This window comes from Notolepis coatsorum (genome assembly GCF_963971535.1).
Source record: "Notolepis coatsorum genome assembly, chromosome: 12".
Taxonomy (NCBI): domain Eukaryota; kingdom Metazoa; phylum Chordata; class Actinopteri; order Aulopiformes; family Paralepididae; genus Notolepis; species Notolepis coatsorum.
Genome location: NC_140176.1, coordinates 30870143 through 30893210, shown reverse-complemented (window position 1 = coordinate 30893210; position 23068 = coordinate 30870143). Strand labels below are relative to the sequence as shown.

The following is a 23068-nucleotide window of genomic DNA, read 5'->3' as shown; positions in this document are numbered from 1 at the left end:
CATCTGTGACGAGGGAGGGAGGAGGAGGGCAGAATGAAATTAGGGAAGGTCGTGGAGTTCTGCAGACATAGAGAGAGAGAGAGAGAGAAAGAGAGAGAGAGAGAGGTACAGAGAGAGAGACAGAAAGAGATAGAGGTACACAGAGAGAGATGTACAGAGAGAGAGAAAGAGTTTGATTGTTTTGTTTGGCTTTGGCAATGTAAATGTATGTTTCCCATGTCAATAAAGCCCATTTGAATTGAATTGAATTGAGAGAAAGAGAGAGAGAGAGAGAGGAAATCACTGCCCAGTGTTTCTAGGGTATGTTCCTAGTAGGTGTGTCCTGGGAGGAAGGTCAGGGAGGGCTGTTACAACCACTCGTCTTCTTCACAGAGGAGGAGGGAAGGAACTCAGAGAGAGGAAATACCGCCACCGCATTTTTTTTTTAAATAACGGCTCCATTTACGTCACCATCACGGGATGGGGGGGCGGGGGGGGGGGGGGGTAATACAGCAACACTTGGTGTGTTTACACTGACCTTAATCGGTAGTTAATCTCTCCACAGTCATTTCTTTCTCTCTTCCCCCCCCTCTCTCTGTCTCTGTGTGTGTGTCTCTCTCTCCCCCTCTCTCTCTCTCTCTCTCTCTCTCTCTCTCTCTCTCTCTCTCTCTCTCTCTCTCTCTCTCTCTCTCTCTCTCTCTCTCTCTCTCTCTCCCTCTCACACACATACTCCAGTCTATTAAACCCATTAAAACAAACGCTCATATGAATGTTTTCAGGATTCCCTGTGAGGTTGCAGCCCCACTTGTCTCCCATATGGGTCTGTTGTTGTGCCGCTATCAGCATGTAAATATTGTTTTACCTGACAACCAACTCCCTGTTGCTGACCTGCGACCCTGAAGTTGGCGACCGGGTATAAACCTGTCATTCGCACGTCACAGCACCCCCCGACAAGCAGCTCCATCAGTCACTGTGCTGTAGTCCCGCGTGGAGCACATGGTGACATAGGTAGAGGTCGCGTGCCGCCGGCCACTGGCAAATCGGTAAAAGAAATACACAGACTCGTTAAAAACGGTTAGTTCACCCAAAATGTAATTTCATTTAATTTCAAAACCTTTATTTAAACTCGGGCGGCTAGGTGGTGTAGTGGGCAAGGCGCTCGCCACCAATGCAGGAGACGCTGGGTTCGAGCCCAGCTCTTCGCATTGCTATCAGCTTGGCTGGTCGTTCATACTAATACAATTGGCAGTGTTAGGGGGTGGGAAAGCTGATGGGTGGGGATCGGACGTTGTGGACAGCGACTCCTACAGGTCGGTTGGTGTGCCTGCTCAGCAGAATCAGGAAGCGACGGGGGCGGCGTGTCCCTCCCACGCAGACCCCCGCCGCTGAGAGATCGCGCTGTGCAGGTGAGAAGATGCAACGGCTGCTTCCTCGTGTACCGGAGGGGACACGTGATGTAAGGCTTCGTCCACATTGCAGCCGGCTTGTGGGAGGCGTGGCCTAACAGCGTTCGAGACAGGGGAGGGTTGAATTGGACGATACGAAATTGGGATGGGAGAAAAATAGTCAAATGGGAGAAAAAAGTAGATAAAAAAAAAATATAAATTTATTTAAACTCGAAAGGCAAGTTTCCCTCATTTCCAGTCACGTCGAGTGTACATACAGAGATAAGCATAAAAGCATAACAAATCACACAGCATATCAAATCATAACAGAGACAACAAGGTGAGACAAAGAACAAGGATAACTAACTGACAAAGTTTGGAGATCAAGGTTTTAAACCTGCAACAGAGGGGAGAATCTCAAGCTTTAAGGAGTTCATTCCATGAGCTAGAGGCATCATAGCAAAATGCAGATGCACCCTGTTCAGAGCAAACTGGACCTTAAAGACCAGCCAATCACTCGAACGGGTTCAATAGGTTCCAATTTTTTCCCAAGCCATTGTATGGCGGGCCAGGACCAAAAACAATGGCTAATTTAATATAATGATAGTGAAAAATGTTTAACTCTGTCAAAATAAACAAGCTGCATAGGTGGCATAATAAACTGTAAACGACATACATGTTTGCACTGAACATTATACCTTTGTCTTTTTTCTATTATAAAGTGCCTCTCGGGTGCATAACACATGAACAGATCAGTAGGATGGGCATTTGATTTTCATGCAGCACCGCGGCGGGTGCTGAATGAATGAATGAATGAAAACTTTATTTAACAGATTGCAGAATGGTATGCTAGTAAAATGAATGTATTATTATTATTATTATTATTATTATTATAATAATATTATTATTATTATTATTATTATTATTATTATTATTATTATTATTATTATTATTATTATTATTATTATTATAACACATGAACAGAATAGAGTGCATGAAAAACACAACTCACCATAATGCAGCCCTGCCCTGGGCTTATTGTTTCTGTTTCCTCCAAAATCCCTGCTAATGTTTGAAACATGTCAAATGTCCACTCGCGTTGAATGCAGCAGCTACTTTATCTTCTGCCAACTTGAACACAGTTGTCATTCTTCATCGCCTCGTTTGCTAGCGTGTCGCCACATGTTATGCAGAGAGGACGTCAACACGTGAGAGTCACCTGTTGCGATAAACCCGTATTTTAAGTATGACTCCTGGTTTTGTTTATGTGTCTTGGAGGTCGTATTTTCCTCTTCTGGCTCCTCAGTTGGTATTTCCCCTTTGGTTTCCATTGGTTAACTTATCCATCGCGACTCAGAGACTCTGACTCTCTCTGATGACAGCAGCTGGCGCAAAACAGAAAGTGAAACCAGCGCGCGCAATTTCCATTGGTTCTCCGAGTCCATGTGAGCATTTCTACCATTTCAATTGGCTATAGTGACAGACATAGATAGACATTGACTTACTGAACTGGTGTTTCCCATTTCAGCACCACGCGCTGTCCACTTCACTTTGAGCAAGCCTATATACACGGTACATTGCACCTCACTGCCTATACCTGTTATTCACTCTCAACATGGATAAAACATAAAGTATGCATATAATAAAAATAATATGATGAAAATAAAATAAATATCATATTCTCAAAATAAACTGACGGGCCAGAAATGATTGCTGGCGGGCCAATTTCGGCCCGCGGGCCGCCTATTGCCGACCCCTGATGTAGTATAAGGAGGTATCTTACCAATAATGATGTAGTATCAGGAGGTAGTTTACCAATAATGATGTAGTATAAGGAGGTAGCTTACCACTAATTATGTAGTATAAGGAGGTAGCTTACCTTAAAAATGAACAAATACCAGTGTTTGTTGCGCCTCTCCGTCAGAGAGGACCAACCAACCTTCTCATAAAGGACACAGTGATGAGTGTTATATCTATCATTATTGATGAATCTAAGGGCAGAGTGGTAGACAGAGTCCAGGGATTTAAGAGTTGAGGCCGCAGCATGTCTATAGATTACATGACATTCAATATGTTATTTAAAAACAAACGTATTTTCCCTCTTGTGCTATCTGTTCTGATTCTGCCGTGAGCTTTGCAGATGTCGTAGGGATGTCTGCCGTCGCTCCCAGTACTCATGGAGCTGTGTGGCACTGGGTTTGAGACACTCAAAGAGCCAAACAAAACTAAATGCATTTCATAAACTTGACAGAAAAAACATATCTTTCCTGGAATCGTGACACGGTTACTGAAGATAATAATAATAACTTTATTTATATAGCACCTTTCATACATGGATTGCAGCTCAAAGGGCTTCACAGCAAATAGCATAAAATGAACATAGGCATACAATTAGCATACAGTTGACAGAATAAAAGCAATGCATAAAGTGCAGACATAAGATTAGGTATATAAGGCAATAAAAGTAGTGCAATGTAGAAAGTGCAGACATAAGAATAGGCATAAAATAAGTACAATAAGTACAGTGTTGCTTGAAAGCATAACCCTCCATGTGAACAGTATCATAATCATACCCGCCTCATACTATAGTCTACCTATATAACTCTGTATGATAGCACGTACAATAGTGCTGTAAATACCGTATATATAAATTAATATCTTTATATATACCGCATATATATAATGCTGTATATACTGTATATCTTTTTTATATCCAGTATATATATACTAGGTATATTCAGACAGATATGGATAAATATATATATGCTGTAAATATAAATACATATTTAATATATATGAATATTATATATATAATATATTTAATATATATATACTGTATAAAATAAATATATATATATATATATATATATATATATATATATATATATATATATATATATATATATATATATATATATATATATATATATATATATATAAGGCTGTCAATCGATTAACACTTTGAGCGCCACTCACGGCTAATCTCGGGTTTATGATAGTGACGTTGAAAGCCACGTCACGGCTTTTCTCGGAATTCTTTTTATTTAATTTTTTTTAGCGATCTGAAATCATATTGCATCACCCGAGCCTACCGTTGGAAATCCAGGGGCCGCCGGCGATCAGATGTGAAAAAAGCGCCCCCTATCGTCTCCCAGATGGTAAATCACCCTTTTGGAATGGACTCAATGAAAATGGATGGGGGGGAAAAAATATTCCAGTCCACATTTTCCAGTCCACTGATGCAGCCGGAGTTACCAGAGTTCATTCTGGAGCCTTTGAGCCGCGGCGAGCATGGGTTATACTGTACACACGTTGGATCAATATACTTATCGATTTTTTCTAATGGTGATCAGGAATTGGAATATACCATTTGGATACCATCTGATGTCAGGTAAGGAATCTATGTTATCAGTGTTAGGATAATCAGACTCGTTTTCACAGAGATATAAGCTTTTTTGTGATATGTGCTCTAGCTGTTTCACTGTAAAATCCATGAGGAAATGAAAGCAGCTATTATCAGCGTGTGGCTCGAACGTGCGTGCGTGCACATATACTATTGATCATCTAGCATTTATTTGAAAACTATTCATAAATAGGCCGACAAATATCAACGTTCTGGAATATTCCAGTAAAAGGCGATTATCATAGAATAGGTTGTTTTTCACCTGAAAACGGGTGCTTTTCAAAATGCTCTCAAACGGAAATGAAGCGATAAAAAACCAATCTGCCTTGACAACACTGACTGGAAAATGATTCTTTGATAAGCGACGGGCAGATTAGACACATAGCCATAATTTAAAACATAGATTAGGCGATATTAACGTTAACATTGATGGTGGCATTCAAGGGACTAAATGTGAATTAACCCACGGCACTCAAAGTGTTAAAATATTTAATCTGATTAATCGCATGATTGTCCATAGTTAACTCGTGATTAATCGCAAATTAATCACCTATTTTGTATCTGTTCTAAATCTACCTTAAATGGATATTTTTCAAGTTTTAATACTCTTATCAACATGAGAGTCAACAAATGCTTTCTTTATGCAGCCATTTAACACAAAAGGATGACCCTCATGCATTGCAAATTTGCATAAAATTCAAAACAGAGTGATGCACAAAATAACTGAAAAGAAAATAATAATTTAAAACAATGAATAAAGTCTCCATAAAATAATAGGGAAAAGAAAACGTTAGGAACTTGTTACATTCACACACACAAGGGCTGAGGACTCACACCCCGCCCCCCCCTTTCTCTCTCACACACACACACTCTCAAGCTCTCTTTCTCTCTTGCCCCTTCCTCATCTCTCTCACCCCCCCTCTCTCTCTCTCTCTCTCACACACACACACCTTTGCCTCTTTTCCATTGCATAGTACCTATTCGACTCTACCCTACTCTACTCTACCCGCTTTAGGTACCTGGTACTTTGTTCCTTTGTAACCGGTTTAAAATGGATGATGATTACCTCACGTTGTGTCTATTCTACTAGCATTAACGTTACTAGTACAAACAATCAATAGCGAGTTATATTGATCACGCTATGTACGCTAGCCATGGTAAAATGCAAGCACATTAGCACCTAAGCTAACAACAAGCTTTAACGTTACCTCTCGCGTCTATCTGCTAACGTTAGCATTAGGTAATAACCGGTTTAAAATGGATGGTGATTACCTCACGTTGTGTCTATTCTACTAGCATTAACGTTACTAGTACAAACAATCAATAGCGAGTTATATTGATCACGCTAACCATGGTAAAACGCAAGCACATTAGCACGTAAGCTAACAACAAGCTTAACAAATCAGCAATCTTTTTGTGAGAGTAAACTCCAACGTGTGACGCTTCTCTCTTCTGACCAATCAGTGGTCTGCAGTGTTTCACGTCACTTTTTTGGTTCCACTTCTACTCGCTTGGAACCTCGACAGAGCAGGGACTAAAAAAGAACCCAAAAAGTAGCCAGTTCCAGGTATTTTGGTAATGGAAAACCGAAAATGCAGAGTAGAGTAGAGTCGAGTAGGTACCATGCAGTGGAAGAGGGACCTTTGAGTCAGAAACAAACATAGTATCAATGAGAGTATCAATAATACACCTGAGTGAAGTCTAGTAAAAAAAAATATAATAATAATAATTGAATCTTTTGTTAAAAAAATATATAGTGGCGTTAATAACGCGTTAACTTTGACAGCCTTAATATTAGGGATGGGTACCTTTCACATTTGAACCGATACTGTGAATCGATACCGGTACCCAACGGAGACCTTTAGTCTCAAGAAATTAAATTTTCGTGAAAAAAAATAATCCAAACTTCAAATAACTACAATTTCGACAGTTTTCGGCTTGCAATTGCTCCGACTGCTTTGTTGTTGAATCAAGTCAAATCCTAGGTAAGCATATATTGTGCGTGTGAACGTTGACATGAAAAGAAAAAAGTAAAAAAAAAAAAAATCAGTATCTCACTTGATTCGATTCTCGGTAGTACCGACGTGTTTCGGTTCGGTACCTCAAAAGTACCGAATTTGGTACCCATCCCTACTTAATATATATATATATATGAATGAATGAATGAATGACATTTAATTTTCGTGTCATGTCCGACGACCCATCCCTTACGGGATTATAAGACACCAAAAGCAATAATTTAATATAACATTCACTTCCCAAGGTTTGTAAGCTACACCATGCACACCATCAGAGGCCAAAATAAATACATCACATATATGTTCTTTTCGTACGTTTATCCCAAGCTTTCTCTAAATATTCTGCAAGTGCAAACACCCTGTGATCAAAAATCCATTTAGTCTTTCTGCATCACTCAACGCATTAACTCAAGGTTTTTACACCTGTCGAATAACTTTTGACGCAACTATTGTCCAGCAAAAATGGACAATAAAACATAAAATGAAACTCATTCTCAATATCAATATTACAGTAAATACAAATATATATATCTGTACATATCCCTTACATACTCTTACTAGTTACACTGCTGGCCAGTATGACTTACTACCATAGTGTCTTTATACCTGTATCACTGTACATATCAATACTACAACTCTGTACATACATCTGATAGCACTATTACTCAGTAGTACTAATTTATATATTTTATACCCAGTTTAATCTCCTGTACATTGTATATTACTACTTTACTGTTACATTTGCACTCTGGTTGGATGCCATACTTATTTTGTTTGTACTGTACTTGTGCTGTATGATGGCAATAGATTTGAATCTAATCTAATTAAGAGCTATTTTGGTGTTTCCTCAGTAGGAAATAGTTCTCAATGAAACCATTCACAACAAGGTCTGTGAATGTATAATAAAACACAAGATACTAGTGTCCTAATGATCAGGATAAACGCTCAACGAAGAAACCCACTCCCATTGACAAGAGAAAGTCTAACATGACTATAAATACTTGTACTATGGAATTACACTCTACACATGTACTGGCCCATAATGGTTGTTAGAACTACCAAATTATCTGGATTGTGAACTGCCCCTTTAAGCAGTCTCTCAACCTTTCTATATTAAGTTGTTTATGATTCGGTTTAGTTACTTACAAGTTACAACATTGCTGAAAGATTATTTGCAATACAAGCAATACTTTATTTACCTAAGAAACTGTCTTTCGCTCCCCAAATAATGACCTAAAAGATGTATTTGTTAAAGGATTTTAATTTGATAAATAGATTCGATACTGGATTCAGATAAGATAAGAAAAGATATTCCTTTATTGATCCCCTTGGGTAAATTCAGGCATCATACCAGGAGGGGGGAGGGGAGGTACAGGTAGTAAAAAAGCAGTGTAAACAATATAACAAATCAATAGAATTAACTCTGGACATGTGCTATGGACAAGATTCAATGCTTTCAAACTCCAGCCTTAGAAGTAAAACTGCTCTCTCTTAGTGGTTTAATCAAGTTATTATATATTTTTTTATTTGTCACATATAAAATACGTATAAAGAATAAAGTATGTCAGTCAACTCAGTCTCCTGTGAGCCATACAATAAGGGTGTTTATCTTTCCCCAATACACAACGTGTGGTAAATGACTAGTACTATTTGAAGATATTCAGCTTATTAATTATTACTCGAGATAGTACTGTAAATGAAGATAATTTCAGCCAGGTTTACACACACACACACATGCCTAGTTAGAACAGGGTCTTAAAGGAATAGGCCAACATTATGGGAAATTCACTTATCATCTTCTCCAGAGTCAAGACAATAACATCTCATAATAGGTCCACAAGATCTACCCAGAGAGGGGACTGTACTGTGCCGTTTAGGTCCAGCTCCTTCAGTCAATCCTGTTTTGTAGTCAGAGCCACTCAGTTTTGGAACATCCTACCAACTGAAATAAGATACTGTGCTACTTACCACACCTTTACAAAAAAAACTCAAGACCTGGCTATTAACAAATCAAACATGTGACCACTTTTAACTCATTCTGCGCCACAGGTCGGGGCGCCCAGAGGGCCCTATTACACCAGCGCTGTAAGTCAATGGGGCGCTTTGTTCACTTGCGAGTGCTTAAAATATATCTTATATTATATCTATGGGTCTAATACACCCATCGACTGTCAGTGAGTTGCTTCCAGTCAACATCCACGAAACAGATTGTTTTTTCATCTGTACATTTATACCGTTTTTAATATGAATATAGTTTGGGTGCTTCTAAGTAATTCCAGGAAAAGACGCGATAATAGCCCTTTAGTGGAATACACTAAACACGTTGACATTTTTCGGCTGATTATCGAATCTTCCTGAAATCAACGCTAGATCATCATTATTATCCTTCCTCATGCAAGAATGAAAAGAGCCCTGGATCACGGGGCTCTCCCGCCACATCCTCCCACCAACGGCACACAGCCACAACACACAGAGACAGCTTTGATCGTGGTAGAAAAGAAATATCAGATCAACAAAGATTTTATATATAGTGTTCTTACCTGGTATCTGATGTAATGCAAAAGAAATAATCCAATTATCTGATCGCCATTCCAAATACTGCTTGTGGAGGTCCGTCCCACATTACCGAGCGTTACACATGAACGGGCGGGCGGGGTTACTGTTCCATGCCATCGTTGCAAAGGCCTACCTCGCCTGAGCACCTAAACCCGCCCGCACGGCTCGGATCGTCCCAGAAAAGAAACTACACCATTTCCAATGGAGTGCAATACCAGCTGGAAGGCGTAGGCGGTGGTATTTGCCCTTTTGCGAGCTCAGACCCATTCCCAATGATAACATCAGGCTGGATGGATGAAAATGAATGGATATAGCTAATAAAAGAAATAACGATTAAAACCAGAGTTTTCTCGTGATTGCCGCTGAACGGTTGGCGAGTTAACCCGACTTTTCTCGTGGCTGGCTTAGAATGAGTTAATCAGTGTATTTTGTTCTTGCTTTTACTATTATCATGTTGGATTGTGTTGGAAATATTGTGTTTTACTGTGAATGCTTCTGTTTTAGGGGTAGGGTTTTATAACATCTTGCCAAAAGGACTACAGTTGTGAATGAGCTAGCTGGCAAAAGCTGGCACATTTACAGTAATGTTGATTAATGTGTACTGTCCTTTTTAAATAAACTGAAACTGAAGATAAATACCAGTTTCCTCTCTGTGTATTCAGTAGAAAGCTATCCTTTCTACTAGCCTAGCTTAAAACACCCGGGAGAGGTGTTTTTGACCAACAGCTAGGCTAGCTGATATGTATCTGCTTCCATTCATTTGTGCTAAGCTAGGCTAGCTTGCAGCCGGATAGCTTTCTACTGAACACACAGAGAGGAAATCAGTATCTATCTTCTTGTCTGACTCTGGAGAAGACAGTGAGCTCATCTCCCAGAATGTCGGCGTGTTCCTTTAAAGTCAGTTGAAGTGCTCGGGTCCCTAGTCAGGATCCACCCTAACACTCTCTCTCTCTCTCTCTCTCTCTCTCTCTCTCTCTCTCTCTCTCTCTCTCTCTCTCTCTCTCTCTCTCTCTCTCTCTCTCTCTCTCTCTCTCTCTCTCTCTCTCTCTCTCTCTCTCTCTCTCTCTCTCTCTCTCTCTCTCTCTCTCTCTCTCTCTCTCTCTCTCTCTCTCTCTCTCTCTCTCTCTCTCTCTCTCTCTCTCTCTCTCCACAGAATAACGAGTCATGTGGGAGGGAGGATGGACACTAAACAGACTAACTCAGGCACCACCACCACTCAGGTCTGCAAGGATTCAAAGGCTGTCGTCTAGGAGCTTACATCCCTAATCCCCCACCCACCCTTCCGACATTCACACCCCCACGACCTACGACCCCCTCCTCCCACCCACCCACAACCCGTCACCCCCCCCCCCCCCAACCCACGATTGCCGCTGTATCCTGCGAAACCTGTAAACATGCAATAGGGTGGACGTGCTCAGAGAGAAGACCGACTAAAACACCATTACCCGAGTCTATGTGAAGACAACACTATCCTAACACATTACATTTATTGATGATTTCAGTGGAATTAAGAGGAATTAAAACACACACACACACACATATATATTATATATATATATACATATTTATATATATATATACATATATATATTATAAAAGAAATACAAGCAACAAAATATCCAATCAAGTCCACAGATGAGACAAATGCATGGTACTGTATCAAACCAAGGGAAATCCAAAGTGAATACACACTGCATAGAGAATTTCCCCTCTGGATAGATGTTATTGTTTTGGTTAAAACAAATATGGACATCATGTCATTGTAATACAAAGGAAACCTTTTAGGGGCGAAACCAACTTGCGTACAGTAGCTTATTTTTTCGGGGGTATTATGTTACTGTTTTTTGTTTTTATTAATCTAACAATGCTTGAGTACTGTATTTAAAATTAACCAATGCCAGTGCTGTGAAAGTTGTAGTTGTTGTCTTCATATATAGTCACCCAGCTTACCTTGTATGCTGACATTAAAAAAAAAAAGGAGAAAAAAAAGAGTTCATCTATCTATATGGATGTGTATGACTTGCAAGAATATCATATGCCGAAAAATAACACTTTTCATGTGGACAAAATGGACAAAACTGGTGTTAGCAGTAATCAGTAGAAGTGTGAGGCTCCCAGGAATGAAGGTTGGGCCAACCTTTTAATCCTGTGAGTCTACCTGTCCCCCTTTACCATGACCCCACCGCTGGCGTAGCTGTGGTGGCCTTTACAGGACGTCCTCAGCCACCTTCGTCACTCGTAGGTATACGTTGTCAGGCTTGGCTGTACCTTTTGTCTGACTAAAATGTACTTTCATCAGATTTAGCTGACCTCTGTCAGAATTAGGTGGACTTTTACAGCTAGCTAGCTAAGCTTAGAGTTGGCTAATGTTAAATAGTAAGACTTCAGTCTACCAGAATTGGTTAAAACAACTTACAACGTTATATAGCTAACAAATACATTACTGAGCAAGGTGCAGATGTAGCTAGTTGGTGTTAGCTAGTCGGTGTTAGCTAGTCAGCGTTAGCTAGTTGGTGTTAGCTAGTTGGCGTTAGCTAGTTGGTGTTAGCTAGTCGGCGTTAGCTAGTCGGTGTTAGCTAGTTGGCGTTAGCTAGTTGGTGTTAGCTAGTCGGCGTTAGCTAGTTGCTGTTAGCTAGTTGGTTTTAGCTAGTCGGCGTTAGCTAGTTGGCGTTAGCTAGTTGGTGTTAGCTAGTTGGTGTTAGCTAGTTGGCGTTAGCTAGTTGGTGTTAGCTAGTCGGCGTTAGCTAGTCGGTGTTAGCTAGTTGGCGTTAGCTAGTTGATGTTAGCTAGTCGGTGTTAGCTAGTCGGCGTTAGCTAGTTGCTGTTAGCTAGTCGGCGTTAGCTAGTTGGCGTTAGCTAGTTGGTGTTAGCTAGTTGGTGTTAGCTAGTCGGTGTTAGCTAGTCGGCGTTAGCTAGTTGGCGTTAGCTAGTTGGCATTAGCTAGTTGGTGTTAGCTAGTGGGTGTTAGCTAGCTAGCGTCTTACGAAGTCTGACCAAGTCCATCTAATTTTGATGAAGTACAGCTAAATCTGACCATGTCCATATAATTCTGACAAAGGACAGCTCAATCTGGTAAAAAGTACATCCTAGTCTGACAAGAGTGACAAATGTAGCTGAGGACGTCCTATAAGGGCCACCGTGCGTAGCACCTCTGGACCGGTTCTGCTGACCAATGACTGAGATGGGAGTGGTACAATAGTATTCAATTCCATCACCACTGCAGACAAGGTGATTGTAATCAGAAAACGGGTGATTGACGTTAAATGTCAACTGTGGCTGATAGGCCCTTGTCATAGCAGCCATTTTAATATGTCATAGATGGGTAAACACAGAGATATTTATTACCAATGAATGGCTCTGGGTAAAGGTATAGCCATAGATATAGAATAATGAATATTCTATATCTGTGGTTAAACCTTTGTTCACCCATATATGACAAGTCAAAATGGCTGCTGTGAAGCGGCGGTCGCGGTCAAATTGGAGTAGTTCTCTGTATCTTGTTAGGACGGACCACAGATTCTCGAGTTCTATCACGAGGCCAGTTCTAGTATGCACCCTGCTAATCCTCCAGTTCTAGTATGTCATCCGGAAAACCTCCCGACCGGTCCAGTGGTTCTGCGTCGGTGGACCCCCCCGCCCCCCCTTTCCCCCACAGTTTTGTCGATCACATCTCCACCCATTGTGTGTTGTTGTATTGACCCTCAGAAGCATCAACTGGGTGCTTTTAACTCCTGCATTCTAAAAGGAAAAGTCAAAAGGGGCGTCTTCGAGCGGAGAGGGGGGCCTGCCGGCGATTAGCAGAAGCCCCTCCCCCCTCCGAAGGTCACCTTTTGAATCACACGGTTCACTGGCGACGGAGGATAAAGTCACCGTGGTTTTCTTCTTCTTCTTCCTCTTCCTCTTCCTCCTTGCTGTGAGCGCAGAGTGTGTGTGTAAACGGCAAGGCGTGTCAGTCAGTGAGATGCAGTAAAATCACCGCGGTTCATGTGCCCCGCCTGTCCTCTTGTCTTTTGTTCTACTGTGTTATCGACGCACTGATACCGACGCCGCTGGTATCAAGATATCGTGGGGGCCGATACCAGGCAAAAAAAATAAAACAGGGTATTGACCTTTTCAGACGTGACCACGTAAACGTTCAAAACTGGCACCGGGTTTACTTCCTGTTGCCGGTGTTTGGGGACAGGAAGTACACCTGCGAGCCCCAGCTGTTACTCCTGGCGACGGAGTTCTTCTGGAAAGGTCTATTGGTATCTGAGAATTTCTCCAGTGCTAAATATTAAGAGCCATTATGTAACATGTCCGAAATAAAAGCAAAATGACTTGATTTCTGCATTATTATTATTTTTGCGGGGGGGGGGGGGGGCAACGTAGAAGCGTTTTAGATCTCTCTCTCCAGTGGGATCTGAATCAGAATCAGAAAGGTCTTTATTGCCAAGTAGTGATTGATGCGACATTAACGGACAGACGATTACAGTAGAATAAAATAAAGTTAGAATAAGATTAAATGGAATATAAACTAAATTAAAATTATGAGAGAAAAATGGATTCGATCTCAGTTGATTTTGTCCAATGACCCCAAAATATTGGTCTAGAAACTCTAGATCTACACAGTTGAGCAGAAAGCGATGGGTCAGATCGGTAGACTGTGGTATCGCACAATGATACAGACATATAGTGTAGGAATCTGCAGTGGTCAAGCAGGTGAATTATGCATGCACCGATATCAACATCTTGGCCCGATATCGATAACCGGTATTAACATTTCTGTTAACCGAAAGGTTGCTGGTTCGATCCCCGTCCCCGACAGGAGGGTGTATTGCAGCTGTGAGCTGGTGACTGAAGGGTAGCTGGTATTACATCTACGGTGCCCAGCATCCTGCCTAAGTGCCCTTGAGCAAGGCACCGAACCCCAAAACTGCTCCAGGGGGCGCTACACTGCAGGCGACCCTGTGCTCTGACGTCTCTGATGAAATCAGAATCAGAAAGGTCTTTATTGCCAAGTAGTTTACACATACAAGGAATTTGATTTGGTTGTTTGGTGCAACATTAACGGACAGACAATTAAGGTAGAATAAGACATTTTATATAAACAAAATCAAAATAGAACCACAATATAATATAATTATAAAATAAAATAAGCATATGTGTGGGGGACTGTATGTGTAACTAGGAGGGTTATGAGGACTGTGTATATGTGTGACTAGGAGGGATATGAGGACTGTATGTGTAACTAGGGGGGTTATGAGGACTGTGTGTATGTGTAACTAGGAGGGATATGAGGACTGTGTGTATGTGTAACTAGGAGGGTTATGAGGACTGTGTGTATGTGTAACTAGGAGGGATATGAGGACTGTGTGTATGTGTAACTAGGAGGGTTATGAGGACTGTGTGTATGTGTAACTAGGAGGGATATGAGGACTGTGTGTGTAACTAGGAGGGTTATGAGGACTGTGTGTATGTGTAACTAGGAGGGATATGAGGACTGTGTGTATGTGTAACTAGGAGGGTTATGAGGACTGTGTGTATGTGTAACTAGGAGGGATATGAGGACTGTGTGTATGTGTAACTAGGAGGGTTATGAGGACTGTGTGTATGTGTAACTAGGAGGGATATGAGGACTGTGTGTATGTGTAACTAGGAGGGTTATGAGGACTGTGTGTATGTGTAACTAGGAGGGATATGAGGACTGTGTGTATGTGTAACTAGGAGGGTTATGAGGACTGTGTGTATGTGTAACTAGGAGGGATATGAGGACTGTGTGTATGTGTAACTAGGAGGGATATGAGGACTGTGTGTATGTGTAACTAGGAGTGTGTGCAATATATCATCATTGCTGCTGCCATGCGCTTTAAGTGTTCTAAAAATAGATTTCCCTAAACAATTACTTGAGCACTGCTCGAGTTTTAAGTCACACAGGGTACATTGTACAATATTAAAAGCAAGTTGTAGTTGATAAAGAGCCTGATGTAATGTAGACGCAGAGCAGTATATCACAGTATCATCGGCATACTAATGAAATTTAGCATTTGAGACATTTTTATCAAGACTGTTAATATATCAAATGTATAATACCGGTCCCAGGACCGAGCCCTGTGGCACGCCCTGGGATATAAAAAGGGAGCTAGAGGTGATGCCTTCTGCCTGCACGCACTGTGATCTGCCTGATGGATAACTCTCAAACCAACAGACAGCTTGTTCCGACAATCCTACACTCCAAGTCTTTGCATCAATATTGCATGATCCACAGCATCAAAAGCCTGGCTTAGATCAATGAAAAGGGCTGCACAATGTTGCTTGTTATCCAGGGATTCAATAATATAATTTAATACTTTTAAGGCCGCTGTTGCTGTACTATGTTTTTTTCTAAAACCTGATAAAATATTGTTAGTAGCTAAGAACACCTGCAGTTGTTCACTCACAAGGCGTTCCAGAACCTTTGCCAGGACAGACTATTTAGAAATTGGCCTATAGTTGTTCAGGACAGTAGGCTCACCCCCTTTTAGCAGGGGAAGAACAAAAGCCATATGTGAGGAATTTAGTTTGCGTCCAGGGAAAGATTAAAAAGATGTGTCAGAGGTGGTGCAATACAATCAGCTGCTAGCTTTAAAAAGTAAGGCTCCAGCAGGTTATCAGGACCTGCCGATTTTCTACTATCTAAGAGTTTGAGGGCTTTACGCACATCTTAAACTGTAATCCGATTAAAACTAAAGGCTTGACCCACCCTAACATGACTATCGGAACAACCAGCAGGAGAAATTATATGATCAGTGTTGAGAGACTCGAACAGGGAGCCAGAAGCAATGAAGTGACATGCTGCCAGGAGGAGCCGGAATCGAACCAGAAACCTTCTGAACGAGGTACCAGACGACCGCTCGACCTCCTGAGCCACTTTCACCCCTGACATGGTAAATATAAAACAAAAAGTTGACTTGAATGCATAGTAGTATAGTCATATTAGCATAGTAGGCAGTAATAGAAGATATATTCCTTAGTAGTAAAGTACATAATAGTAAAAGTTAGTTGTTTTCTTTTTCAGATATTGATTGAAGTGTGTTTTACTTGATTGGGTGGGTTTCAGCTGTCCTGACACTGTCCTGTTATGACACTCCTGTCCTGACACTGTCCTGTTATGACACTGTCCTGTTATGACACTGTCCTGTTATGACACTCCTGTTATGACACTCTCCTGTTATGACACTCTCCTGTTATGACACTCCTGTTATGACACTCCTGTTATGACACTCTCCTGTTATGACACTCCTGTTATGACACTGTCCTGTTATGACACTCCTGTTATGACACTCTCCTGTTATGACACTCCTGTTATGACACTCTCCTGTTATGACACTCTCCTGTCCTGACACTGTCCTGTTATGACACTCTCCTGTCCTGACACTGTCCTGTTATGACACTTCTGTTATGACACTCTCCTGTCCTGACACTGTCCTGTTATGACACTTCTGTTATGACACTCTCCTGTTATGACACTCTCCTGTTATGACACTCTCCTGTTATGACACTTCTGTTATGACACTCTCCTGTTATGACACTCCTGTTATGACACTTCTGTTATGACACTCCTGTTATGACACTCCTGTTATGACACTCTCCTGTCCTGACACTGTCCTGTTATGACACTTCTGTTATGACACTCTCCTGTTATGACACTCTCCTGTTATGACACTCTCCTGTTATGACACTTCTGTTATGACACTCTCCTGTTATGACACTCCTGTTATGACACTTCTGTTATGACACTCCTGTTATGACACTCCTGTTATGACACTCTCCTGTTATGACACTGTCCTGTTATGACACTCTCCTGTTATGACACTGTCCTGTTATGACACTGTCCTGTTATGACACTCTCCTGTTATGACACTCCTGTTATGACACTCCTGTTATGACACTCTCCTGTTATGACACTGTCCTGTTATGACACTCTCCTGTCCTGACACTGTCCTGTTATGACACTTCTGTTATGACACTCTCCTGTCCTGACACTGTCCTGTTATGACACTTCTGTTATGACACTCTCCTGTTATGACACTCTCCTGTTATGACACTGTCCTGTTATGACACTCTCCTGTCCTGACACTGTCCTGTTATGACACTTCTGTTATGACACTCTCCTGTCCTGACACTGTCCTGTTATGACACTTCTGTTATGACACTCTCCTGTTATGACACTCTCCTGTTATGACACTCCTGTTATGACACTCCTGTTATGACACTCCTGTTATGACACTCTCCTGTTATGACACTGTCCTGTTATGACACTCTCCTGTCCTGACACTGTCCTGTTATGACACTTCTGTTATGACACTCCCCTGTCCTGACACTGTCCTGTTATGACACTTCTGTTATGACACTCTCCTGTTATGACACTCTCCTGTTATGACACTCTCCTGTTATGACACTTCTGTTATGACACTCTCCTGTTATGACACTCCTGTTATGACACTTCTGTTATGACACTCCTGTTATGACACTCCTGTTATGACACTCTCCTGTTATGACACTGTCCTGTTATGACACTCTCCTGTTATGACACTGTCCTGTTATGACACTGTCCTGTTATGACACTCTCCTGTTATGACACTCTCCTGTTATGACACTCCTGTTATGACACTCCTGTTATGACACTCCTGTTATGACACTCCTGTTATGACACTGTCCTGTTATGACACTCTCCTGTTATGACACTGTCCTGTTATGACACTCCTGTTATGACACTCCTGTTATGACACTCTCCTGTTATGACACTCTCCTGTTATGACACTCCTGTTATGACACTCTCCTGTTATGACACTCCTGTTATGACACTCTCCTGTTATGACACTCTCCTGTTATGACACTCCTGTTATGACACTCTCCTGTTATGACACTGTCCTGTTATGACACTCTCCTGTTATGACACTCTCCTGTTATGACACTCCTGTTATGACACTCTCCTGTTATGACACTGTCCTGTTATGACACTCTCCTGTTATGACACTCCTGTCCTGACACTCTCCTGTTATGACACTTCTGTTATGACACTCTCCTGTTATGACACTGTCCTGTTATGACACTCCTGTTATGACACTCTCCTGTTATGACACTCCTGTCCTGACACTGTCCTGTTATGACACTGTCCCGTTATGACACTCCTGTTATGACACTCTCCTGTTATGACACTCTCCTGTTATGACACTCCTGTTATGACACTCTCCTGTTATGACACTGTCATTGTTATTCAAGAAGCTGATGGCGGTTTTCTATGATGACAACAGTACCATAGAATTCCTATTGATCACTTCCTATAAACACACTCAGTGACGACATATTCTCCAGCAAAACCGCCATCAGCTTCTTGAATAACAATGACAGTGTTGTAACAGGACAGGGCTCTGCTGCAACACCCACTGGCCGCGACATCGCCACCCTGGAGGGTGCTGGTCTGGTCTGGACCAGGTCACTGAGTATAAATACTTGGGATCTGGCTAGACAGCACTCTGTCGTTCTCTCACCACATCACCAGATTACAGTCTAAGGTCAAATCCAAACTCGGCTTCTTGTACAGAATGCGCTCCACCTTCTCTTCCTCTGCTAAACTCACCCTGGTTCAAATGACAATACTCCCCATGTTTGATTATGGTGACATAGTCTACAGATCTGCATGTAAGACCTCACTCCACAAACTGGATGTCCTCTACCACTCTGCTATCCGGTTTGCCACCAGTGCCCCTTCCAACACTCACCACTGCACCCTTTACTCCTCCGTCAACTGGCCATCCCTGCACACCCGTCGCAATATGCACTGGTTCATGCTCATTTACAAAACCCTCCTTGGATTGTCCCCCCCCTTACCTATGTCACCTGTTGCAAACATCTGCCACTTACAACACTCGTTCTGCTCAACACACTGCTTGGTCAAACGTCATTCAGGGCTGCTGCTGCCAGGGACGGGAACAACCTACAAAGATCTCTCAAAATGGTCACCTTTATGCCTAAGTCAACATTCAGGCACTCTCTGATGAACATTCTCACTGATTCCTGCAACTTCTTTCTCAACCCAGTAACATCCCCAACCTCCTGTCTGTCATGGTGCCCCTATCACTGCTATATTACTTGTTGTATATATTTATATTGTAATAACATATATTGTATGTCGGAAATGTTTAATCCTGAATTCCTTTTCAGCCCCCCCCCCCCCCCCTGTCTCTTGCCAGGCCATCGTTGTAAATAAGAATTAGTTTTTAATTTATTTGCCTGGTTAAATAAAGGTAAAATAATTTTTTTATAAAATGGCTATTTCTGTCGTTCACTAGGTTTTAAGAGGCTTTTTTTGTAAATCATTGACTCAGTACACGAGAAGGGTTTTAAATATCCTAGGCATTTCTTAAATACCATACTGTGTCTCAACAGCACTCAGGCCTCGCCCGCATGACGCCACTGCTAACAGTATTGTGTACTGCTAGTCCTCCCCCGCTGCTTACTACAGGGCCGCTCCCCTCGCCGCTTTTCCACGCATACAGATCTGTGGAATCACATTTCCACAGATCTGAGGTCTGTAGAGTCTTAATAACACGCCTCCTGTCCAGGTGCAAAGGTGCAACGTAAACTTCATGATCTCAGCAGGGTTTCAAGTTTTGTTTTATTTGTCACATATAAGGTACATTACAGTGCAATGCTTGGTTCTGTATGAGCCTCCTGAGATTGTGATGGCTGTGAGTGGGAGTCTTTCTCCTTTTACACGTCTAGCTTTGGCGTGGATTGATTGTTTAGATCGCTAGCATGGCTAACAAATGCAAATATATTGTAGTCTGCCCCGTTGTTCTGTCCAGGATTACGTTCCTTTTGCCCCCTTGATACACACTCACACAGAGTCTGACGTACACAGCGAACAGGTCTATCTGCTTCACAGAAAATCACGAGACCCCAAATCATTTGAAGTAAACATGATGAATCTCAAACATCAACTCGTGGCAGCAGTCGTCTCTTCCAACATGGCCATCCTGGAGGATTCACACGCTGAACCTGCTCCGATCAGGACTGGTGCTGCTCAGATCAGGACCATGTAGTCACCAGAAAGGAAGGTACTGGAGACACAGATTTAATATGGTGCAAAGAAATCACTAAAGTTTCAACACAAACGTGTCTTCAGTCAGATTCCCGACTCACTCTGAAGACACTGTTGTGTTGAAACTTTAGTGATTTTCCTTTTCCTTTTAGATTAAATTAGATTAATGTATTGTCATCATACAGCACAAGTACAGTACAATGAAAAGAAGTTTGGCGTGTAAATGTATTTCTGAAGAATTGGAGATGTGATTTCAGTGCCCTAGAAAAATCCAAAATATGTGGAGGCAAAGAGTTCCACAACTTTGACCCTCATAGAGTATACAAAACTGAGATTGGGAAGTGCGGGAATGGGGTGGTCTAAGATAACAGGAGCTACGTGTGGAGTAATTAGGAAATTGGTAATTGTGGGGAAAAATATCATGAAAGAAGGGGGAGGGCTCTTTTTAAAGAACTATACACAAATAAACCAATCTGGAGATGATTCACTTGATAAACACTGAGGATACCTAACTTAAGAAATAGAGGCTGAGAAGCATGACTTTGATGTACACAGCTGATTATTCTTAGAGCTTGTTTCTGCAGATGGTATATGGGCTCAAGTTTGGTCTGATGAGTACTACCCCAAACTAAATTACTGTAATTGATATATGGGTAAACGGTTAACCATAGAGTGATATAACATAGTGGAAACCTCAGTGCTCATAGTGACGTGTTTTTCCAATACCAAGCCATTTTTGTAGTTATGGCCATGATATGAAGTTTCCATGATATAACTTGTGTCATCTGCAAATAAAATTTTCGACAGCCTGTCTGAGATGTTAGGGAGATCATTGATATATATCAAAAATAACAAAGGCCCACGAATTGAACCTTGTGGCAGACCGCAAAGTGAAGGAAGAAAAGGAGAATTGGTCCCATTATAGGATTCAAACTGCTGTCAATCTTTAAGGTAACTGGTGAATCAAAGCAGTGCATTGTTTTTCATTCCAAGATGTGAGAGCTTCTGCAGGAGGATATGGTGATTGACTGTATCAAATGCAAGGTGCCAACCTGCTCATCGCGAGCAATTAGGGGTGTCTTTGCTCGAGGACATTGGCGACATATTCTCCAGCTGTCGTTCACTGTCGTTTTAAGAGGTGTGATTGCCATATATGTTGAATGTTTCTTTCTAAACCCGTACTGGTGAGTGTAAATAATATTGTGCTTGTTGAGATGTTCAATTAATCTTTTATAGACAAGCTTTTTGAGTATTTTTGACACGGCAGGCAGGATGGATATAGCTCTGTAATCTCCTCTGGGTCATCATCTTTATAAATAGGAATGATCTTGGCTATTTTAAGTTCCTGTGGGGCGATTCACTTCTCCAGTGATGTATTAAACAGATGAGATAATGGCTTCACAATGGATTCTTGAATGGATATCAGTAATCTACCTCCAATACCATCATAACCCGGAGAAGTGTCCCCCAGGTTGATCAAGATCTCCCGAACCTCATCCTCTGTAACCGGCAAGACATTAAAACTGTCATCGATCAGAGGATTCATAAACTGAAGGGGACCATGATTACTAAATGGAATCTTTGAAGCCAGAGTTGGACCAACTTATGAGGGAAAAAAATTATATGCAGGTATGTACAGATGTGTATATATATATATATATATATATATATATATATATATATATATATATATATATAATATATATATATATATATACAGTATATACAGCATTATTGTACATGCTATCATATAGAGTTATATGGATTATATGCAGGTGTATAAGTAGGTATATAGAAGGATTATATGCAGGTATATTCATATATATATATGTTGTAAATATAAATGTATATATATACATTATATACTACATGTAATATTGTACATGCTATCATGCAGAGTTATATGGGTAGACTATAGTATGAGGTAGGTAGTTGTGATTATTACGATTACTATGTTTACAGTGTAGGGCAGTTGTAGACAGTGAAAGCAGTAGGTACTGTAGGTATAAATTGAGTATATACAACAGAGTTCAGAGTCGTACAGTATGGGTCACAGAGCCTAGGGTGTAGGCAATGGAGTCAGAGTTCACAGTTTACATGGTATGGTTGGGGGGGTACTGTGTCTCTCCGGTATACTCCAGTATCTTTCTTTTTGATTCTATGAAAGGCCTCTTATTAAAAATGTTCTGTTTGACCTGCACCTTACAATGTTGCACATTTTAAGCTAAGGGCTGTTTTTCTTTTTCTTTTTACTGTTTTTTTTTTCCAGCTGAAGGCTTTCTTTGTTTGTCCACACAGGTTCCTTTCACTGCTGGCGTCAGGGGACACACGCCGTAGGTTAGGAAGAGCAGATAACCCCCCAGGACACGCTTACCCTGAAACAACCTTTCAGTGGCTGTGACTCATAGGCGTATATTTACAGGGGGTTGCAGGGGACATGTCCCCCTCAATATTTAGAAGAGGTAAATTTGTCCCCCTCAAGAAATATAGCTAATAAGAAAGAAAAAACCCTCCCCAAAAGAGGTAAAATATATATATATATAACAGGGTCAAAAGATTCATATATCATTCTTACCTGTAACTATATATTTACCAACAATTTCAGACACCCCTACAGGACCATACCATCCCAAGGCAAATCTTTCCTGTGACAAAATGGCAT

General features: G+C 41.2%; 1 protein-coding gene across 1 annotated transcript in view; it reads left to right on the top strand.

The window, feature by feature from the left end:
- stau2 (staufen double-stranded RNA binding protein 2) overlaps nt 1-13665 on the top strand; it is a 411601-nt gene extending 397936 nt beyond the window's left edge. The window contains exon 15 of the mRNA XM_084325794.1: nt 10495-13665. Within this exon, the coding sequence (XP_084181920.1) occupies nt 10495-10530 (36 nt within the window). The 3' untranslated portion in view covers nt 10531-13665. The remainder of the gene's footprint in view (nt 1-10494) is intronic.
- Nucleotides 13666-23068: the final 9403 nt, after the last annotated feature.